At 37.0% G+C, this 23,739-nt stretch overlaps 1 protein-coding gene and 1 pseudogene across 8 annotated transcripts in view; one reads left to right on the top strand and one right to left on the bottom strand.

Moving 5' to 3' along the window:
* The first annotated feature begins 5,182 nt into the window (after positions 1 to 5,182).
* Positions 5,183 to 21,039, top strand: LOC111401831 (annotated as a pseudogene).
* Positions 21,040 to 21,375: 336 nt separating this feature from the next.
* The window catches only part of LOC111401829 (putative ALA-interacting subunit 2), a 4,670-nt gene continuing 2,306 nt past the window's right edge, over positions 21,376 to 23,739 (bottom strand). For 6 of the 8 annotated variants that reach the window (XM_023029750.1, XM_023029756.1, XM_023029752.1 and 3 more), the window contains 4 exons: positions 23,037 to 23,107; positions 22,564 to 22,861; positions 22,064 to 22,353; positions 21,376 to 21,813 (listed from right to left, as the gene is read on the bottom strand). In XM_023029750.1, coding sequence (XP_022885518.1) covers positions 21,759 to 21,813; positions 22,064 to 22,353; positions 22,564 to 22,861; positions 23,037 to 23,107 — 714 coding nt within the window. In that variant the 3' untranslated portion in view covers positions 21,376 to 21,758. The remainder of the gene's footprint in view (positions 21,814 to 22,063; positions 22,354 to 22,563; positions 22,862 to 23,036; positions 23,108 to 23,739) is intronic. The other 2 variants (XM_023029751.1, XM_023029753.1) reach the window with 2 other exon arrangements.

The following is a 23,739-nucleotide window of genomic DNA, read 5'->3' as shown; positions in this document are numbered from 1 at the left end:
GTTCGTTTTGTTGAACTTACATCACTTTTGTCTTTACGAGGAAAGACATCTTCGAAGAAATTTGCATTTCTTGATTCAATTATTGTATCTTTATGTATATCCGTAATTTCGGATTTATGCACAAGACAGCGATATGCACTACTGTTATGAGCATATCCAATAAATATGCAATCTACAGTTTTTGGTCCTATTTTTATTTGTTTAGGTTTTGGCATTTCTACCTTTGCCAAACACCCCCACACTTTCAAGTATTTATATGAAGGTTTATGACCTTTCCATAATTCGTAAGGTGTTTCATCCTTTACTTTGTGTGGTATTTTGTTAAGAATGTGATTTGCCAAGAGGATAGCCTCCCCCCACAAATTCTGTGGTAGGCCAGAACTAATCAACATAGCATTCATCATTTCTTTAAGCGTGCGGTTCTTTCGTTTCGCAATACCATTAGATTGAGGTGAGTAAGGAGCCGTTGTTTGATGAATGATGCCTTGTTGAGAGCAAAATTCTTCAAACGGCGCTCCATATTCTCCACCTCTATCACTTCGAACAATTTTTATTGTTTTGCTAAGTTGATTTTCAACTTCATTCTTATAATGTTTAAACATTTCCAAAGCCTCATCTTTGCTTTTTAATAGATAAATATAACAGTACCTAGTGCAATTGTCAATGAAAGTGATGAAATACTTTTTCCCACCTTTAGTTTGTACGAATTTCAAATCACATATATCGCTGTGAATTAATTCTAATGGTAAAGTATTTCTATCAACTGAAGGAAATGGTCTTTTAGCTAACTTAGCCTCAACACAAGTTTCACATTTGTGATTAGGATCGAAACTTAGAGAAGGTAGCAGATTTAATTTCATTAATTTGCACACAGATTTAAAGTTTGCATGTCCTAATCTTTTATGCCATAAACAAGAAAAATCAAGAATATATGCAGAAGTAGAAGCTTCATTAATCTTGTTCAATTTAGGTACAACAGTAAGCACGTTCATCTTGAACATCCCATCGGTCATGTAACCTTTTCCAATGTACATCCCATTTTTAGTTAATACAAATTTGTCAGATACAAAGACTAACTTAAACCCATTCTTGCTAAGAAGAGAACCAGAAATAAGATTTTTCCGAATGTCCGGCACATGTAGCACATTGTTGAGGACGAGTTCCTTGTCAGATGTCATTTTCAAGGTCACCTTTCCTTGTCCTTCAACCTTTGAACTTGAGGAATTTCCCATGAACTGTTGTTCTCCATTGATAGTTTTGTAATCAGAAAACACATTCTTTTCAGCACAAATGTGGCGAGTGGCACCAATGTCCACCCACCATTCCTTGGGATTTCCAACACTATTACATTAAGATATTACAGCAGATAGGTGCATTTCTTGAACACCTTTAGACAGATTTTCAGTTTCAACAACATGTGCACGGTCATTTTGCTTTTTAGACTTGCCACAGTCAATTGCACGATGTCCAGGTTTGCCACAGTTGAAGCAGTCCCCTTTGAACTTCTTGTTCTTCTAGTTTTTCTTTTTTCTTCGGAGCAAAGTTTGAGCGCTTCCTTTTCATGTTCTTCTTTGAACTTGATTCAACCATATTTGCCTTAGCTTCCATGCTTGGTCCCCTATTCCTCCTTTCAAATTTCTTAGTATCTCCTTCGATCCTCAAACGCACAATCAACTCCTCCATGTTCATTTCCTTACGTTTGTGTTTGAGGTAATTTTTGAAATCTCTCCATGAAGGCGGGAGTTTTTCAATTACCGCTGCTACTTGGAATGACTCACTTACAGTCATTTTTTCAGCATGTAAATCATGGAAGATTACCTGCAAATCTTGAACTTGGGAAATAACAGATTTAGAGTCAATCATTTTATATTCCAAAAATTCTCCGACAAGAAATTTTTTAGATCCAGCATCTTCAGTTTTATATTTTTTCTCTAAAGATTCTCATAGTTCTTTTGCAGTTTTCATTATGCTATATACACCATATAGCTAATCATTCAGTCCATTTAGTATATAATTTTTGCATAAGAAATCGGGATGTTTCCATGCGTCCAAAGCAATAATCGAAACTCGATTATTTTTTCCTTGTTGAACAGTAGGAGGATCTTCCGTGAGAAACTTTGCTAGGTTCAGAGTGGTGAGATAGAACAGTATTCTCTGCTGCCATCTCTTAAAATTGACCCCATTAAATTTTTCGGGTTTCTCTCCGTGAGGAACATGAGTTGAACCAGAAGGACCAGACATTGTTGGCGTTACAGTAGCCACAGTTGGCGTCACAGCCACAACAGGGGAGATTGCATTGATCCCAACAGTGTTAGCCATTTCTATTTTCAAAACAGAAGATCAACCAGCCAGAATTTACAAATTAAAATTCTATAGAATAGTAATTTCGCATAAGAGTCCGCAAAGGTTAGAAATAAGCAAGTACAATTTTGGAAAATAATTTATAAAATAAAAACGTCTTAAGAACGTTGTTTTCGATTTGTTGTACAGAACAAATTTTCCATAAATGACTTGCTAAACCAGATGAATAATTGTAAAACAGTAAAAACAAAATATCATTTCCATAAAATGAATTGCACAGAATAAAGAAGGAGCATAAAGAAGTCCAGGATGATCGAGGAGAGAACTAAGCTCTCTGTCCTTAAGATGTTTTTACCCCGTTACACGGTGCTTACGGTATGTGGTAAAGCGTCTCTCAAGATACAACGATCAGACACTTGTAGAATGATTTTGTGATGTTTCTGTGTGTTGTTTTTTTAAAATTGAAAGCCTGAGGACCATTCAAATAGAGGAGAGAGTTGACGGTTGAGCAGTTTTCATCCACCACTCACGCCCACTTAACGCACAGTTTTAGCAAACTGATGGGTCAGTTAATAAACTATCAAAAGGAGGAAATTAATTGAATTTAAAAAAAAATTAATTAATATTAACACAGGCCGACCTGACCCGACCCTAGGCGCGCGTGTGGCCTTTGGATTAGTCTAGACAATGTCTGAGACTCCCCCCCTTTCAAAGACTATTGGTATCCCTTGGGGTCCAAACCCATATCCAAACTTGAAGTTTATTAAGTGGTTCAAGTTTGTGTTTGCAACCTATGTGGGATTGGGACATTTTCCAATTCTTTCCCATTTATTCCTCTTATTTATTGTCCAACTTTCAACCATAATTTCTCACTCATATTGAATTGGTTTTTCACAATTAAATATTCTACACTCATCTACTCGGAACGTAAAATTTAATTGAACATTAATTTCGATACATCGAACATTGGGTCCCACTTAAAATTGTGGTCAAAGTTGATCCAATTGACCCACCATTTCCAACAGCTTTGTTTTCTGTTTATCTTTTATTCTTTTATTTCTCATGTCTTTAATTTTTGATTGTAATGGTGCGCAACCAAAAAAAAATCCCATCGGAACGGAGCGGCGTCGGCCTTATAGGAATTAATTCACTGGCCAGTTGCCATGGATGTTGAATGGGTTGGGGAGTGTGTGGGGGGGGGGGGCAATGCCCCTGCAGGGTACCGGATAATTTCTTGTACAGTCTGAATAGGAACGGATCCAAGATCGGGCTATAAAATTTCAAATCGTGCTACTAAGTGTAAAAAAGAAAATTTTGGAAAAATACCAAAAAATTGATTTTTTACCAAAAAAAAATAAAAAATACCTTTAAAAAATGTTGTTGGGCCTGAGGGGGGGACTACAGCCCTACCCTGCACCCCCAAATCCGTTCCTGGGCCTGAAAGTCTCATATGGGCTTGGGCTAGGGTTAGTTTTCATACTGAATAAAATTATCACCGCTTCGCTCTAATGGACGTAGGCACGGAACCACGTAAACACTTGTTATGATTTCTCTCTTTATTATTGTGCATAAAATCCTGTTAGATATGTGTAGAAAAGATAATAATAAAATATTAATGCGAGACAAAAAACCTGGTAATAGTGCTAAAACATATAAATTGTGATTCTGATCCAGTAATACTTGATAATAAAACCCACGACAATGCTCTTACATTCTTCTTCCTACTATTTTTTCAACATAATCATTATCCTAATGCACAAGATGTGTGTGTATTAGTGCATGTGTAGTTTACGAGAGAGAGAGAGAGAGGGTTTTTGTAGTGGGAGAATGGTGGAGAAGAAAGAAAAATTTGTATAATAGCTCTCTTATTATTTATTTTTATTTTACTTGAAGAAACCCAAGTGGCATCGTGTTTGGTTCAAAGTGACTAATTAATTTAGAATTATAATTTGTTAATTATCAATTGTCTATTAAAAATTTAGCTATTCCTGTCCAGTTTTGCAGAAATTATCCATTTTATTTACTTTTGAATTTAATTTAAGCCCTTGTTTGAGCCACATTATTTTCGTTAGAATACATTTTTGAATAGTGTCTTGATGGAAAATGTGTGGTTAAAAAATAAAGAAAAGTTTTGGATTTGCGTGTAATATTATTTTATTGAAGAATGTGTGGTTGAAATAATGTCAAATCACTATTTAAAAATGTATTTTTTTAAAAAAAATGTAGCTCAAAAATGGTCTAAATAAATGTTGAATACTAATTTATTTGATTATCTGTGGGTGATTTTGTATTCATTTGGTTGCATTTTGCAGTTATGTTTCTTTTGGATGTGTCTGGTTATGGGATATGCCTGGTATTTAAGTTACTTCTTTTTTAATTCATTAGTTAGGATTTGGAATCATTAGAACACGCCAGTTCTTCTCAGGAGATGGACTATAAAAGGACAAATCAGGAATTTGTTAGAATGATAGTGACGCTGTACGTGAGCAAGTTAACAATGAACAATCAAAGAAGAGAAACTGAAGGGAGAGAAGAAGAGAGAATTTACAGGAAGACTTGTAATTATGTTCAATGACAAAAGTTGTAGATAATTGAAACTACTATAATATCAATTAATATTTATTTCAAATTCCATTCCATTTCTTCAAATTTATATCTTTAATCCATAACTTCATTCCCCATCAAATAGTGAGGACAATATCATTCCAAAATGTTTATCCCACTTTCCACTTTTATATATGTTATATATAGATTATAAGATGATTGTTTACCTTCATGTATGCATCGTTTTGTGCACATATGCAGCTAGCTAAGCAGTTTGTTTTTGAAGAAATAACAGCTTGAATTTGAATGGTTTTAAGGGATATTTTGGATTGAAATAATGGAGTTGGCAACAGAGCAAAAGAAGACAAGTGTGCCGGTCTTGCCATGGATGAGAAACCCAATTGATAATAGACTCTACGAAGAATGCCCGCTTAATTTCCTCCCTTTTCTGGACCCCAGGTAATTTATGCTCAACGATGGCAATATTGCAGCTGGATAATGTATTCATTTTGTTTTCTGCACATTTTTCTTGTTTATGCTGAGTGGAAATTTTTGACAAACAGAAGAAAGCGCTTTGGATTAAATTATGGATGTATTATACCAACTCAACTTATTATAAATGGTTAGATTACTTAATGGAAACAGTAATTTAATCAAGATTTTTAGTCAAATGATTTGTTTCTTATTCTTCTCCGATCCAATTTATCTTTCTCCCGCTGTCACCCTCCTCCCTTTCCTTATTTTATTTGTACGTATTTTCAGGTTAGAGACAGCTTTGTATAACATGGGTATCACTTCACTCTTTCCCGTGCAAGTTGCAGTCTGGCAAGAGACAATTGGACCTGGTTGTTTCGAACGTGATGTTTGTATGAATTCACCTACAGGGAGTGGGAAAACTCTTGCTTATGCTTTACCAATTGTGCAGATGTTGTCAATTCATGCAATAAAATGCCTCCGTGCTTTGGTGGTGTTGCCCACTCGTGACTTGGCTGTGCAGGTTATAGCCTCATCTCTATAAATCGCTGCACATTTATGGCTTTTCTTGCAATCATTGTTCTGGAGTATAAGCTTGTCATCAAATTCTTTTCAAGTTTATACTTCTATCTGTGCTCGTAATTCTAGCATTTTTTATGGCAGACTTTCTCGTTAAATAGCGCGGAGCACTAAATCACATTAGCTTTGATATTGTTCTTCTTAGGTCAAGGAAGTCTTTGCATCTCTAGCTCCTGCGGTGGGCTTGTCTATGGGTTTGGCTGTTGGTCATTCTTCAATTGCTGATGGAATTTCAGAGCTTATCAAGAAACCTCCACTGGAGGCCGGTAGCTGTTTTGACTCTGAAGATTTCTCATTGGGCTTAAGAAGTTCAGTTGACATACTGGTAGCAACACCAGGAAGGCTGATGGACCATATTAACAATACGAAGGGTTTTACACTTGATCATCTTTGTTATCTTGTAAGCAAGATTGTCTTTACTGGTGGAGCTATATTCTTCATTTGCTCTTAATTATTGATTCCATTTATCTATAAACTCATGTACTAGAGAAGCCCTCGACCCCTTTTTGCTCAAAGATTTTTTTGTATCTCTTTTGCATTAACAACTTGAATTTTTGCTCTCTCATTCCTGTCGCCTGTATACAGTATTGACTTCAAGTATTGTGTTTCCAAATATTTGGCCTACATACTTTGTAATTGCATATCTGATTTAGCAGTTAATTCTAGCATTCGTAGTTTCTTTAAGTTTTAACCTATTTTGCTTTAGTGGTCGTTGGAAGTACCATTTTCTGCCTGTCAATTATTTCTCTCTATTGGCATCATTCTAGCTGATAGAGGATTGTGAGTTCTGCTCTTTATTCTCCCTTCGTTGACAACATGCTGGTTTAAGTTCATGAAAAGTTTAAAGTCTGTGTGTTTTGTATAATTAAGTACTCGATAATTGGATGGTGTCGTTATTGTTTTTCATTTTGGTGGTGTATGTTACACTATAATTTTACATAATAGCTCAGTTCAGTTTAGTCTTATCCAAATAAATGTTTCACAAATGGTTGGGGAAAATGGAGGTTTGCAATACATTGTAGGCATTAGAAAGTCTTGATAAATATTTGTGTCTTCAGTATCTAAAAAGAAATTTGAAGTGGAAATTATTGTATTTGCTTTGTGTCAGATGCAATTCTCTTTCCTTTTGTTATTGAATTTGTTGTAACTTTTGGGGTGTCAAAAAGTTCCAAATCCCCCTTTCCCTTCTTTTAAGGATTGTGAAGCATTTTCTAGATGACACTAACATTATTAGTTGGATCTATTTGGAATTGATGCAGTGGTGTGGAACGGGGGTTCAAGGCTAAGCCTTATCCAAGGCTTGTGAAGATGGTTCTATCAGCCACATTAACCCAGGATCCAAGCAAGCTTGCGCAGCTTGATCTTCACCATCCTTCGTTCTTGACCACTGGACCAAGGCGATACCAGCTCCCTGAACAACTAAAATCGCTCAAAGTGGTATGCACATCTAATTCTAGTACCGGAACAGATAATATTCGAGATTATGCAGGATTATACACGAAAGATCCTTTTTTGGCTCTCTCTTTAGCCCTATGTTTCTTATCCCTTGGAGGTCTTCCTCCACTAACATGTTTTTTCGAAAAACTCTATTTATTCTGGTGTGGATGGCAGACAGACCTATATTCCTTGGTTTTAATAGGTGAAAATGCTATAGTTCGACCCAACCAACACCTAGAGGGGGGGTGAATAGGTGTCTATGCGGAATTTAACAATTTAATTAAGTTATACAACAAGTCACATAAATTAAACGTTGTCCAGATTTATTCACATGATTTAACTACCTATGTTGAATTGCCGGTTGAATTGAAATTGACAGAAAGCAATAAATAACACAAAAATTGTTGACGGAGAAAACCCAACAGGGTAAAAACTCCGGGCACAAGCCAGTAGGGATTCACTATAGAAGACTCCAACTTACAGTACGCCAGACATGACTATATCTAACAACACTCTGACCTCCTTACTGTATCAAACAAAGCTCTCCTGGATTTTGTAGATCTGCGCCAAAATCCCAGCCTTGTATTTCTTCTATTTCCCATGAATCAACAAGAACTCCAGTTCTTCAATCAACCTCCTTCCGGATCTTCAATCAACTGATCTTCTGGAAGTAGTGAGGATTTTTGATAGGTATTTGATGTTTTTTTTCTTCAATGAATCATATGGTGAAGAGTTTTGCAATTGATCCTTTGGTAGAGAGGAAAATATTGTGCTATGTGTTTTGCCAAAGATTGTTAATGAAAAGTGAAATTTTTGTTTATATAGTAGGTCGTTTTTGGTAGTATGGAGCGTTTAAAATTCGCGAGGAAGGAAAATTACCAAACGCCGGATGACACTGTCGCTCGAGCGAAGTGCCGGCGAAACTCTAGCGACGCACTCTCGCTCGAGCGAAGTGGTGGCGAAACTCCAGCGATGCAGGTTCTGTTATTTAGGCTCGAGCGAGGTCAGGGCGAAATTCTAGCACCAATCTTGCACCGTTTTCATCTTCAAAGCATCCAACTTTACCCTAGACCTATACATTAATTATTACGAAATTGTAACAAAAGTCCTTGAACTTTTAGATATTGACAAATTGGTCCTTGACTTTACAAACTCGACAAATTAGTCCTTTTAGTCACAGATTGCCAATTACAGTATTTTCCTAACAAACTCCCCCTTTGGCATTCTATGACAAAATTACACAAGACAGTCAAGGACACAAAAAAAATGTAACTTCTAACGACCTATTCATTCGACCAAAGCAACTATCTCTTGTCGAACCTGTTTCCTGAAATACAGAAACTCAATACCAAGTGTAAAAGCACATGAAATGAAAACAGTAGATAAAACAAGGAATAGTGCATATGTAATTAACCAGATTAAGAAGCAATAGTAATGTAAGTAAAAAAAAAAACACCAAAAACATACATCAATATTGCTAAAACATCAAAACTTAATCTAGTCATTAAATAGATATCAAACCACAGTTATATCACAGTTAATCCAATATATCACAGTTAAATTGAGATTAAACTATCTACTCCCCCTTTTTGTTACAAATGACAAATGATCAAAAATTAAAACTAAAACTAAGAAGCAGCACCACCCGCACTCGGTGACTCATCACTAGTCTCGTCACTCAAGCTCTCATCCAATCGGTCACGAATCTAACGCAACTGACGCTGACACACTGATAGAGCACGCCAAAATGAAGAAAGCTCAGCAGACTGATGCTCCGAAGCAGCACGTAACTGCGTGATCTCTGCCATCATACGAGCCTGCTGCACGACCAAAGTAGACATCTAACCCATAAGTGCCACCATGGGGTCAACAGGCAAGGAAGCCACCCATGGAGCAGAAGTAGATGTCGAAGGAAAGGCAGCTCGAAATGGAACAGCTGAAGGAAAATCCGAACGAGGCGGAAGAAAGACACGGGAACCCCTAGTAAGAATATCAGTAATAGGATCAAAGGGCTCAGCCTGAGCGGCAGCATGAGCTGAAGAGGACGGGACATGGGACCGACTCTGGTGAATGGTCTGCTGTCCTACTGGGCGACCTATATGAGTAGAAGACCTCTCAGGGAAAGATGCACCAAGAGAAAGGACAACCCAATGAATCAAACAGGCATAAGGTAACCCTAAACGACCCCCAGGAGTACGAAAAGAAGCTAGAATCTGCTAGCACACAAAAGTAGGAAGGTCGATAGAGTCCCCATGAAGTACGGCATATAGAAAACGAGCCCGTACCATCGGTAAAGAAGAAGTATGGGCAACAGGCCACAGGTTTGTGCACACGATGCGCAACAAAACCTGTCGATCAGTGGGTAATAAACCCGTGGCCATAGCCGTAGGCCCCCCAATAGACGGGGTGTTCAAAAGAGTCGACCGAACAAGGGCATCGACCGGAAGAGAAGCAGGGAGAAGATAGGGATACGTCAGATGAGAAATCTGAGGTATACCTAACGCAAGAGCTACTGCAGACGGAGTAACTCGAAAAGAATGACCTCTAAGAAAACTCCTAAACGACGACCCATCCACCTCATGAATATTAGCATAAAACTCTTGAACGAGGAGTGGAGGCGGCGGTGTAAGACCAACAAGAAGGGGCTCCCAACCCCGAGAAACAAAAATAGCGGCGATGTCTACAGGAAGGTCAGATAGAATTACCTCACGCTCCATGAGAACGGGGCGTAAGGAGAACTGAGACGTGAAGACCTCTTGAGCTGTAGCAGAAATAAACCGGGATCTACTATAAGATATCGATCCACTAGCGGGCTGTGCAGAGGTACGAGAGCGCTTACGAGCCATCTAGCACATGCGGAGATGAAAAGAATAAGCATAATGTAAAATGCACGCATCACGATGCAACATGATATGAGAAGATGCACACACGGAAACACATATGATCCAATCACATAATCATTCATGAAAACACACATGGCATGCAACGACACTCAAACAAGTAGGAAAGAAATGAAGGAAAAGAAGGAAATCAAAAAAAAAAAATCAAAAGAAACCAAATAAGCATAAAAGTGAACTTTCATCGAACACGTGGCGTGCGTGACTTCGGCACCAAATTCCAAGAACATACGAGAACCAATCACAAATCCAAACACATCCCTAAAAACTACATGCTATGGACTTCACAATCAAACAAACCACAAAAAAAATTGAAAGCAAAGAAAGTTGGGAATTACCTAAAGATTTTGCTAAGAAGTCAGTGTTTCAGACCTAAGATTATGTTAAAGATGTCGAATTGAGGCAAAAAATGAATTGGGAGTGAATAATTTCGATGGAAGAAGAAAATAATTGAAGGAGGAGGAAAAAAAATGATGAAATGCGCGAAAAATTGAAATAGCCGCATTTTAAATATATATGTTGCTCGAGCGAGACCGGGGCTAAACTCGAGCGACAGCCTTTTTGCTTTTGTCACTCGAGCGAAGTCCAGGCGAGACTCGAGCGAAAATGAAATGTTAAAAATAGTACCAAATATTTGAAATTTATGAAAAGTAGCACAATTTTGGAAAATAACGAAAATAGGTCCAAAAACTTTTATTTTTATTTTCAGTTGTATGTATTATTTTTTTTTGTTTTTGTAAAGACAAACTAAAAAATCGATGATGAAGCACGTACCCAAATATGTAGACGATACGAATAATATGCACAAAATCACAAACCCGACATTCAGAGCATGTAGACAAATCTTAAGTCCACACATAGTTCAAAATCCCATGAAATAAATTTTATACAGAACATCAGCGTGAAATGTGTCACGTAGTCTATGCAAGTTAGACTCAAAACCTTAAATTAGTGAGAAAGGACACGTGAAAACAACTGTAAAAGAGTGTATATTGACCTAGTGCCAGTTAAATCCAATTCCACGAGGACCTATATCAAACAGTATAATTGTCACAATTTTATTCCCCCTAGCTGTATGCCATTTTTTTATTTTTTATTTTATTTTTTTATTATATATATATATATATATATATATATAACAATTTTACTCCCCCTAACTGTATGCCATTTATATATATAATTTTTTTTTAATAACATAAGAACTTAGGTGCGATCCTATCTTCATTAGGCGACAGAAATGACCCCTATAACGAACTTTGGGCCGGTAACTCCTAAGCCAGACGACCATAGGGCACCAGGTTAGAAATCCCTAAGGCTTAATTGTTCGAGTCAAATAGGCCCCGAAGACAGAAATAAGTTCAAAGAATAATGTAGAAAATGGGGAAAGACAATATTGATTAGGTTACACTCGTCACAGATCAAGTCAAATGGACTAACAACCCCAATCACAGAAGAATATCATCCCAAGTCTCACCCATGCGGTCAAGACCCACGTACAGGACTACCGTGTGTGCTGTGCGAGAATGCATGACGAGTCGTATACCAAGAACTCCACAGAAAGTGAGAACTACGATGGAACCTCAGACTCGTACACATGATGAAAAATAGAGTTTGATCCTGAATGCAAACATCATAACGTCATACACGATGCACACAAAAATCTTTATTTATTTATTTTTTATTTTAAATTTCAAATGCAAACTTAATACTCAAAATAAAAACTAAAAAAAATAACTAACAAATAAAATGCACCACACACACATTTATCACATACAATATATGAAATGAATAAGTGCAGATATGATAAATACATGAATATGAATGAATTCATGATCAGATAGGCAAACAAATACCAACAGTCGTCCGAAGCGACTCAAACCTCATCCCATCTAGTGGTTTCGTAAGTAGATCGGCTAATTGGTTGTCAGTAGAAACATGATCTAAGGAGACAACATGTGTTTCAACAAGTTCACGAATAAAATGATGTCGTATGTCAATATGTTTTGTTCGAGAATGTTGAATGGGATTTTTAGAAATATTTATAGCACTGGTATTATTACAGAAAACAGTCATGGTCCCTTGATTAATCCCATAATCACTCAGCATCTGCTTTATCCAGAGAAGCTGAGTGCAGCAACTTCCAGCTGCTATGTATTCGACCTCTGCCATGGATAGGGATATGGAAATTTGTTTCTTACTTAACCAGGCTACTAGATTGCTACCCATGTAGAAACAGCCCCCAGAAGTACTTTTTCTATCATCTGCATTCCCCGCCCAATCGGTGTCGGAGTAGCCAGCCAAATCAAGATTAGAATTTCTAGAATAGAAAATCCCTAGATCAACAGTACCACTCACATATCTAATGATGTGTCTAACAGAGCTTAAGTGTGATTCTTTGGGATCTGCCTGAAATCGAGCACACACTCCAACACTAAAAGTAATGTCAAGTCTAGTAGCTGTGAGATAGAGAAGACTACCTATCATGCTTCGATATAGGGAAGGATCTACACTCGTACCTGAAGGATCACGACCTAACTTCAAGCTAGTACTCATAGGTGTCCTAGTATGCTTCTTACTATCTAACCCAAATTGCTTAACTAGATCCTTTGCATACTTAGACTGTGAAATAAACAAGCCATCCTCAGTCTGTTTCACCTGAAATCTAAGGAAATAACTCAACTCACCAACCATACTCATCTCAAATTCTTGCTTCAAACACTTCGCAAACTCATATGCTAGAGACTCAATAGGAGAACCAAAAATGATGTCATCGACATAAATTTGAGCGATAGTGATAGTTTCTTCAATGTCTCTAATAAATAAGGTCCTATCAGCACCACCTCGAGAGAAACCATGTTCCTCAAGATATGACATAAGTCTCTCATACCAAGCTCTAGGAACTTGTTTCAGACCATAGAGTGCTTTGTGGAGTTTGTAGACATAGTGGGGAAACTTTGGATCAACAAATCCTTTTGGTTGTTCCACATAGACTTCTTCTTGAAGAAGTCCATTCAAGAAGGCACTCTTAACGTCCATTTGATGTAGCTTGAACCCTAAGGTAGAGGCAACAGCAAGCAGAATCTGAATAGACTCAAGTCATGCAACAGGGGCAAAAGTCTCATCAAAATCAATTCACTCAACTTGAGTATAACCCTGAGCAACTAATCTGGCCTTATTCCTAGTTATAGTACCTTGGTCATCTGTCTTGTTCTTAAAGATCCACTTAGTACAAATAACGTTACAATTCTCAGGTCTGGGTACTAAGATCCACACATTGTTTCTAGCAAATTGATTGAGTTCCTCATGCATTGCATTCACTCAACACTCATCACTAAGGGCCTCTTTGACTTTCTTAGGCTCTACCTGTGAAACATAGCCAGTATATGCTAGATTGTTCAGTACTCTCTTACGAAGCCTCATACCTTCATCCAGATCCCCAATGATATTATCTTTAGGATGATTAGACTTGACCCTAGTTGATGGTTCCTTAGGGATTGTGTCTTGATCTTGTGGATGTGTTTCCTTTTCAGGAGTTTCAGGAATTTTAAGAGATGATTCAGGCACAAGCGGTTCAGTAGGATCACTAGACCTTATAAGATTACCATTTCTATCATAATTTTCAACATTCTCCCCCTCACTCACACCATCATCTATCACAATATTGACTGACTCCATCACAGTACGAGTACGTGAGTTATTTACTCGGAATGCTCGACTATTTCTAGAATACCCTAAGAAGATTCCTTCGTCACTCTTAGATTCAAACTTACTCAAGTTCTCTCTGTCACGCAAAATGTAGCACTTACTCCCAAACACACGAAAGTATTTGACAGTAGGCTTTTTACCCTTTAGAATCTCATATGGAGTCTGATCGGTTTTACTCTATTAATTATGTGTCATGCAGTATTAACAGCTTCTCTCCAAAAATGTAAAGCTAACCCCTTGTCATGAAGCATGGCTCTAGCCATGTCCTGAAGAACACGATTCTTCCTTTCAACCACCCCATTTTGTTGAGGAGTGATAGGGGAAGAGAACTCATGTAGTATCCCTTCATCCATGCAGAAGCTCTCAATATTGAAATTTTCAAACTCTTTTCCATGATCACTTCGCATTCTGGACACTTTGTGATTGAGTTCATTACTAAGCTGTTTACACAAAGATTTTATAAGGTCACATGCATCATATTTTTCCCTAAGCAATTCTACCCATATGAATCTCGAGAAATCATCTACCACAACCAGAATATACCGCTTACCTCCTAGACTCTCAGTCCTAGATGGTCCCATTAAATTCATGTGTATCAATTCCAGGGGTCTTTTGGTCAAAATTTTAGAAGTCTTTTTATGTATTCCTTTAATTTGTTTACCCAGTTGACATGGTCCACACATAACATTTTCACTAGGACCTATTTTAGGCAAACCATCTACCAACTCCTTTTTAGCTAGTTGTACTAGACTCTTATAGTTTAAATGACCCAATCTTTTATGCCAGAGTTCACTCACATCAATTTTTGCACTCCTACACACATAGTTAGAATTAGGTAGGACTCCATAACAGTTATTAGACGTTCTAACCCCTTCAAGGACCACCCCACCGAATGAATCATACACGGTACATCTCTTTTCCACAAAGCTAACCTCAAAATCAGCATCACAAATCTGACTAATATTTAACAAGTTCGACTTTAAACCTTCCACATAAAACACACTTGAGATTACAGGTAATCCATGTATTTCTACAGTACCTTTGCCAAGAATAGGTGCAGAGCCCCCATCTCCAAAGGTAACCATACTCCCATTGCATTCATCAAGAGTAGTGAATAAAGCCTTGTTACCACACATATGCCTAGAACAAGCACTATCAAGGTACCACATATTGAAATCTTGGGCTTTTAATGCAACATAGCAATTTACCTGACCTGAAAGTCCAGCTAAATGCTCCTTTTTAACCCAAACTTTCTTAGATGACGTGGTACTCCTAGTCAGCCTAGTAAGCATCTCAATCAAATGACTAACCTGATTAGTCAGAAAACTGACCTGACTTGGAATATTCTAATTTCTATGCTCATTGCCTAACTTATAACATCTAGGCCTAGTGTGTCCTAGAGCTCCACAGTGGTGACAGGTGGGAATGAACCTAGGCTCAAAGGTACGTGTCTGTGGGTGTTTGGGCATAAAATTTCTACGTGATTGATGACTTTGTTCCCTCAAAACATTCTTACCCTTATTTGGACTATTGACAGCGTTAGACTTCCTAGAGGCAGAAATGAATACAGTTTTAGATGGACCAGCACCATGTGTATTACCCTCAACATATCCTAGACCTTTCCTATCTCCCGTAGGCTTATTCATTCCCAAAATATCATCCAATTTCTTAGTTCCACTTATGAAAGTCTGAAGATGAGCATTAGATTTCTCCAATTCACTAGTTAATGTCTTAACCTTGTTTTCCAACTTCTCATTGACACATTTTAACTCACTGACACTCTTAAGTGAATTCTGGAGATTACTAACATGTCTCTCTTTTTCTCTTTCAAGTTCATCAATCTTTTTGAGTATGGCTTTATTGATCTTTTTGATTTTAAGACTCTCCTTGAACAAGAGTTGATAGGCCTCATGTATGTCTATGTCATCCTCATCCTCATTATTAGAATTATTGTTGTGAAGTTCTTCATCAACCTTATCACTCTCCTTATCAGATTTACTCTTAATAGTCGACACAAATGCCATATAGTTTCCTTCATCTTCACTACTAGATGACTCCTGACTATCATTGGCCACAGACTCGTTATCAGTAAATGAAACAACTAAGGCCTTACCCTACCCTTTTCTTTGATTCTTCTTATAATTAGGGCACTCATTCCTGTAGTGACCTATACCTTGACATTCATGGCACCTAACCAAACGTGGTTTATCACTAAAACTTTTATTGTTAAACCTTTCAATTTTTTCTTTTGAGAATCTGCTAGGGACTCCACTTTTTCTATCCTGAGGCTTTTTCCTATTCTTGAGAGCCTTTTGAAATTTCTTCACAAAGTAAGCAATTTCATCGTCCCTCAGAGACTCACTATCGGAAGATTCATCCTCTTTGATGGATTTTAAAGCAATGGACTTTTCTTTCTTAGGTTGTGTGATAGTGAGTTCATAAGTTTGCAAGGATCCTACAAGTTCTTCAAATTTAACTTCATCTAGATCCTTACTTTCCTCAATGGCAGTAACTTTAGGTCTAAATCTCTCGGGCAAGGACCTAAGTACTTTTCTAACAATTTTAGACTCGGGAATTTTCTCGCCTAAATTGAAACTAGAATTAACAATATCATTCAATTTTGTATAAAATTCATCAAAGGTTTCGTCATCTTTCATCCTCACTTCTTCAAACCTAGAAGCTAGCATTTGTAATTTCGAGTTCTTTACCATTTTAGTTCCCTCATGTGTAGTTCCAAGAATATCCCACACCTCTTTAGCAGTTTTGCACATTGACATTCTCCTAAACTCTTCGGGAGACACGGCCATAAACAAGGCATGAAGTCCCTTGCTATTCCAATTACACTCAACTATCTCATCCTTAGTCCACAGTGATATATCGGTAAGGTTAACAGTTCCTGATACGATAGTGGAGGGAGGTTTCCAGCCATTTTGCACACTCAACCAAACATACTCATCTAAGGACTTAAGAAACGCACACATTCTAACCTTCCAGTAAACATAATTACTTCCGTCAAAGTATGGAGGTACAGAAAGTGATTGTATAGGTCAGGACTCGAGATTTGGCTCTGATACCACTTGAAAAGGCTATAGTTCGACCCAACCAACACCTAGAGGAGGGGTGAATAGGTGTCTATGCGGAATTTAACAATTTAATTAAGTTATGCAACAAGTCACATAAATTAAACGTTATCCAGATTCATTTACATGATTTAACTACCTATGTTGAATTGCCGGTTGAATTGAAATTGACAGAAAGTAATAAATAACACAAAAATTGTTGACGGGGAAAACCCAATTGGGTAAAAACTCCGGGCACAAGCCAGTAAGGATTCACTATAGAAGACTCCAACTTACAGTACGCTAGACATGACTGTATCTAACAACACTCTGACCTCCTTACTGTATCAACCAAAGTTCTCCTGGATTTTGCAGATCTGCGCCAAAATCCCAGCGTTGTATTTCTTCTATTTCCCGTAAATCAACAAGAACTCCAGTTTTTCAATCAACCTCCTTCTCGGATCTTCAATCAACTGATCTTCTGAAAGTAGTGAGGATTTTTTATAGGTGTTTTATTTGAAAATGTGTTTGATGTTTTTTTTCTTCAATGAATCATATGGTGAAGAGTTTTGCAATTGATCCTTTGGCAGAGAGGAAAATATTGTGCTATGTGTTTTGCCAAAGGTTGTTAATGAAAAGCGAAATTTTTGTTTATATAGTAGGTCGTTTTTGGTAGTATGGAGCGTTTAAAATTCACGAGGAAGGAAAATTATCAAACGCTGGATGACACTGTCGCTCGAGCGAAGTGCCGACGAAACTCTAGGGACACACTCTCGTTCGAGCGAAGTGGAGGCGAAACTCCAGCGACGCAGGTTCTGTTATTTAGGCTCGAGCGAGGTCAGGGCGAAACTCTAGCACCAATCTTGCGCTGTTTTCATCTTCAAAGCATCCAACTTTACCCTAGACCTATACATTAATTATTGCGAAATTGCAACACAAGTCCCTGAACTTTTAGACACTGACAAATTGGTCCTTGACTTTACAAACTCAACAAATTAGTCCTTTTGGTCACAGATTGCCAATTACAACATTTTCCTAACAATAGGGTTTAGGGTTGTGGTTTTAGAATATGCTGAAAACATGTGCTCTTTTTATTTCCTCCCAACTTTCTATCGTTTTGTTTTTGTTTTTCTTAGAAAGAAAAAGAAATTCTGTTTTGTTTTATTTTTAAGTTGAAAATATCTCGTGGGATGTCTTATATGTTATATGAAATGCTGTATATTCTGAATTTCCAGAGGTAACTTAAGAGACCCGAAAATTTATCGATTCATAAATTTTCGGTACTTGTTCCATGTCTTTTGTGTCGAGTATGCTGCTTTTAAAATCATATTCAGTGGCTGTAATTCTTACTGGTCAAGTAGTAGCATTTGTCTTAATGATTATGTTGATTAACTCCCATTGAGTGCAGATATGTGAATCAAAGCTTAAACCACTTTATCTACTTGCCCTATTGGAATCTTTGCAAGGGGAGAAGTGTATAGTTTTCACGTCATCTGTGGAGTCAACTCATAAGCTGTGCACCTTACTGAATTTCTTTGGTGATCAGCAAATCAAGATCAAAGAGTACTCACGTCTTCAATGTCAGACCATAAGAAGGTAGTTTAAACCCACTTGCTTTATTTATTTAAATAAAATGTTTTTCTGTTTATTCTGGATGCCTTCCATGGATGGAACTCGAGAGGGAAGGGCTGGGATAAAGGTGGGTGGGCATGAGTTAAATTTGGTTTGTGTCAAATCTCTTTCTCCACATGCATACATATCTCATATTTGCTTATGGTGGTAAGTATAACTACAATCAGATGCTCCAAATCAAATAATACTACCCCACATGGAAGTGCTGCTATGATAGGGGTAAAAGGAAATAACACTGATGTGGGGATGCACATTGCACAAGCTACTTGCTTATAGCTTCATGGCTGTCAAGTCCAGGAAGGAATTGACTAGAAACTGGCAATAGGTGGGACAAGTTTCATAACCTTTACGTGAATATATCAAAGAGACTGAATCGACCTATCCTTGTGGCAGCGATGTTGGTTCAATCTGAATCAGTTGGCCCCCCATTTGTATTTGAGGCCATCGTACTATGGCATCAAGTTTGAATAGAAGTGAAACTAGAGAGTTCTTTTTGGAAGGAAACAGGAATTAAGCTCAAGGGAATGCTTCTATATATCTTACTGGAAAGTGACTCTCTGATTTTTTCTAATCGCATTAAATAATTATTCAAAATAGATATTCATGTATCTCTTTCATCTTTTTATTTAATGAAAGCAAGCTCTGATTTTATTATTTGAAGACGGTATATATTGCATGTCAAAAATTCTCAGTTCTATGTGCGAATGAAGTTGCATACTTAGTTAGATATAATTTTTCTTGTCTGTTTTATTAGATAGAAAGTTAATGAATGGGATATTTGTTACTGTAAGTATTTTACTGTGCCACACTAGCCTTTTCCGTTGTTCGTTATGGAAGATAAGAACGGGAATTTATTGTCAAGCTCTGTGAACTTGTGCACTTAAGCGATTCATATTAATGTGCAATAAACATTTTCAGGTGTTCTAGTTGGAAGGTTATGCTAAGAAATCTAGTCACTAAAATCTGGTCAGTTGCGATGAGATTTCTGATTGATGATCGCAATGTCCAGTACTCGATCAATTCATGGTCATTGGTTACAAAATCGTGCGTGATTGCTTTCTAATGTGCGAAGAAATCTGTCTTGCAGCAAGACATTGAGGGCATTTCGCTCCAGGGAAATACAAGTGCTGGTTTCCTCTGATGCGATGACTCGTGGCATGGACGTTTTAGGGGTGAAAAATGTAATTATTTATGATATGCCTGCATATATCAAAACATATATTCACCGGGCTGGTCGAACTGCTAGAGCTGGGCAAGCTGGGCGTTGCCTCGCATCGTTGCTCAAAGATGAGGTAATTGTTTTTCCTTTTTGTTTCATGCTTGTGTCCTGGCTCTTTAGTTGCTTCTTCTTTCCCACTCTTCCTATCTTTCGTCTTTATATTTCCCTTTATTAACATGTTTTGTCACTGTGCATTCTGAAGCAATATTGAATATTATTTGCATGTTTCTCTGATTAACATAGATCAAATAAATGTAAGTCAGAGCTTGATAATTTTTTCTTATCTAATGTTCTTCAACACTTGTAATTCACGAGCTAGCTCCTCCCAGGTTAAGCGATTCAAAAAGCTTTTGCAGAAGGCTGATAGTAACTCCTGTCCTGTTTATTCTATCCCCTCTGAATCGATAGTCTCACTTCGTTCTATGTATGCTTCAGGTAATCATTTTATTTTGAAATTTGATTTCTCACCTGTTTACCGTAAGTATATTACTTGTCCATGCAAAAGGAGGAATATGATACTAATCACGTGATGCATTTTCTCTTATTTTCTGATTCCTACATCGTTTTTTTTTGAGCCAGCTTTGCAGAAATTGAAAGAGAGTATCGATTCAGAGAAGCATAGAAAATACAAGGTTAGAACAAAACTTTCTAATGTGATGAAAACAAAGGAATGTTCTGCTTGAAAGAAGTGTCTTTTTCATGGAATGATGATGCCTTGGAACCAAATCTCAGCATCTGTTGTACAATTGTCCAGCTGGGCTCCATTTTCATCGGCGCCATGCTCCAGAGTCACTTGAAACAATTTATGAACAAATGGCAGATCACGAGCCACTGTAATCATCGAGTGTCGATGAAGAAGAAATGGTGCCTGGACAACTTACTGCAGTATTTTCATGTCTTAATGTCACCCGTATATGGAATCATGAAAAGTTTACCAGCTTTTATATCTCAATGCAACTCATTTTTATAAACATATGATGTATAAACTACGGAGATATTGATGTTTTGTGATCAAGAATGTAAAATAAATTTTTTCATCTCAAAGTAAACTAATGAGACTTCCCAACAATATAAGAAAATAATCAAAATCTGCAGCTTTTGTGAGATTAGTGATCTCAAAATCTTATTAACTCAAAACATGTGTACCAAAATGCTAAACCCTTTTTTTTTTTTTTTTTCAGATGATATAAGCTAATAGGACTTTCCAACTCTATGAGATTCACCAAAATTTAACATTTTTTATTATTTTTTTTGGGTAAAATTGGTGTTATATTATACAAATTTTGTGTTGTTTCGAGAAACCTTCATATATCAAAGCATAGTTCATTAAACTAAAATGTATTTTTACTTGTATTACCAAATTCACAAGAAGTTTGTGTTTTGTAACATTTACAAGTGTTGCATGTAAACCTTTCATTTCAATTAGAAATTAAACTTCAACTAGGAGTTTGAAGCCGGTGAAGTCATGGTCTTTACTACTATCTCAACCAACTGCTGTCAACTCCAAAAATAAAGTGAACAGGAAAAGCAAAAGGAAAGAAAGAAATGAACATAAAGAACGAGAAAAACCCTCAATATTTGACGTCGTCTTAAAGCTAACAGCACATAAACCCATGAAAAAACATTGGACATCCCTATCATCCAAAGAGGTGGTCTCGACGAGTGAACTGAAATAGGATGACTTCAAATTAGCAACACATTTATAGAAGTTCAAAGATTTATCCAATATATGCAAATTCTGCAGTCACAACAGTTAACTTCCTACACCGTACTTTTGAAGTTAACGATAAATAGGTCGTAGCAGTTGCCATCTCAATGATTGATGTGAGGATATCCCTTTTTAGCAATTTTCCAAAACTTGTCATAATGTGCACATACTGAAAATTGAGAAGCTTAAAAGCAGATTCACCTTCAGCTAGAAATGCCTTTCCAAGTCCAGGATATATTAGTTGTATCCCCATATGGCCTGCAAACGGCAAACATAAACGATAACTATCAAAATTACGCATCGAAAACATATCTTGAAACTGGTGGAAGACCGAAGATGAGAGTATTAATGCAATTTTTAGATTTTCACAACCTGTTTACGCACAATTTTGATAACTTCGAAGTCTTCTGGCTCCCATCCAAGATTTCGGATGGAACTAATAATATTTAGATAGCATTTATGAATTTTGAGTGGAACTCAAGTTATAATGGCATATAAGAAGCTTTACCTTGGATTTTTTACATGAAGCAACATGAAGACGAGAGCAATAAATATAAAGGAAGATCCAATGGAAATATAGGCAATTCCAATGAAATTATTATGGCCTCCCAACCAACTTGATGTTGATAGAACTAGCTTTTTCCTCCCGCCAAAACTGTAGGTGTTGTAGTTGTTCAAAATCTTCACTTCAAGTATCTCATCAGCATGTAAATCCTCTTCAATTCGTCCATACAACTTACGGAAGCTGGGGAGAGCAGCAGTCCGCATCCACACGATAAGATCTTCTTGATCACTTAGCTAGTTGGTGAAATCAAACAAAGAGTAATAAGATACAAAATAAAAATTAGGCTAATAGTAAATTTGAAAAGAAAATGAGAATGGCTCTAAGCTACTAGCAAATAAAAGACTACTGAAAGAAACTCTAAACAAAAGAAAAAAAATAAAAAAGTTCAGTAATTTGGCAAGGAGTTGAAAATGACAAACAAGCCGTACAATGTAAACACTTACTGGAATGGCTGGATCAAGATGTGCACCACCAATTAGACTTCCATTTTGGAAATTGAAGGGATAAACATGCTTCCCAAAGTTATGATTGCGATCACTTTCCCAGGCAATGTTCTTCCTGTTGACCTTTAATGCATCTGCCCCACGGAAGAAAGAGTATGTGTCGTTAAACAAACTCCATGCAATCAAACCACAAGGGACAATTGGGAGACCATTATTAGCATCTTCAGGACTACAGGAACCCGTATAGTCGTACTTCAGTCCATACAAGAGTTGCTTGTCGCTTCTGCTCTTAACATACCTTCATTGGAAAGGTGAAGTTGAATAAATAAACATAGACAAAACATAAAGGAAGGACCACATATCTAGTTAAAAAAAAGGGGGAAAAAAGGGGGGAAAAAAAAGCTACATTTAAATGAAATAAATTAGAAGAATGAATCCGAACTGCACTAGAAAGAAAAACAAGTATTGCTTACCGACGGTGGTTCTGGTAATAGTTATCAAGCTGGTAGTATATGTATATTGGAGCTTTCATATGCTTGTTAACCTGATAGAGAAGGTTGCAGGCACGGATTAGCAACAAGATTACTGAAGATGGACAATCAAATAATGAATCTCCTACATGGTATAAATGCACGTGAAGTGTGACTGCGTGTTTGAAAGAACACTGGAACAGAAAAAAATAATTCATTCTACATCAAATAGATGCGCTGTTAATTCAGAAGATCTCACAAACGAAATTGGGACCTACAAGGACAAATGCTGTACAGATTGATGATGCTCGGACTCGGGTACGAGTATCAAGTACGGGTTCTTATCTAAATGTCGGATCTTTTATTTTTTTAAATGCAAGATGTGGAAAAATTGCTAAAAAGAATCCAAATTTCGGATATAGGTACATAATTACGTCTTTCAAGCTTCAAATTATGAGAAGTTAATTATTAAATGTTATATAAAATATAAAATGAGGGACTTTGTTACAATTTGAATTTAGTGGAGCACTAAGTAGCACTATATGGAACTCATTTTCATTTATACAAACAAAACCCTAAACCACCTATACAGAGAGGGAAATAAGGAAAAAAGAAGAAAAGGGAAAGAAAAAAGAAAGAAGAAGGGAAAAACTAGGGTCGTCACACTTCTCCACCATCTCGGAAGCGACACCAGGTTTATAGAGAG

This window comes from Olea europaea, chromosome 10 (genome assembly GCF_002742605.1).
Source record: "Olea europaea var. sylvestris chromosome 10, O_europaea_v1, whole genome shotgun sequence".
NCBI lineage: Eukaryota > Viridiplantae > Streptophyta > Magnoliopsida > Lamiales > Oleaceae > Olea > Olea europaea.
This window is presented reverse-complemented; position numbering and strand designations above follow the sequence as displayed.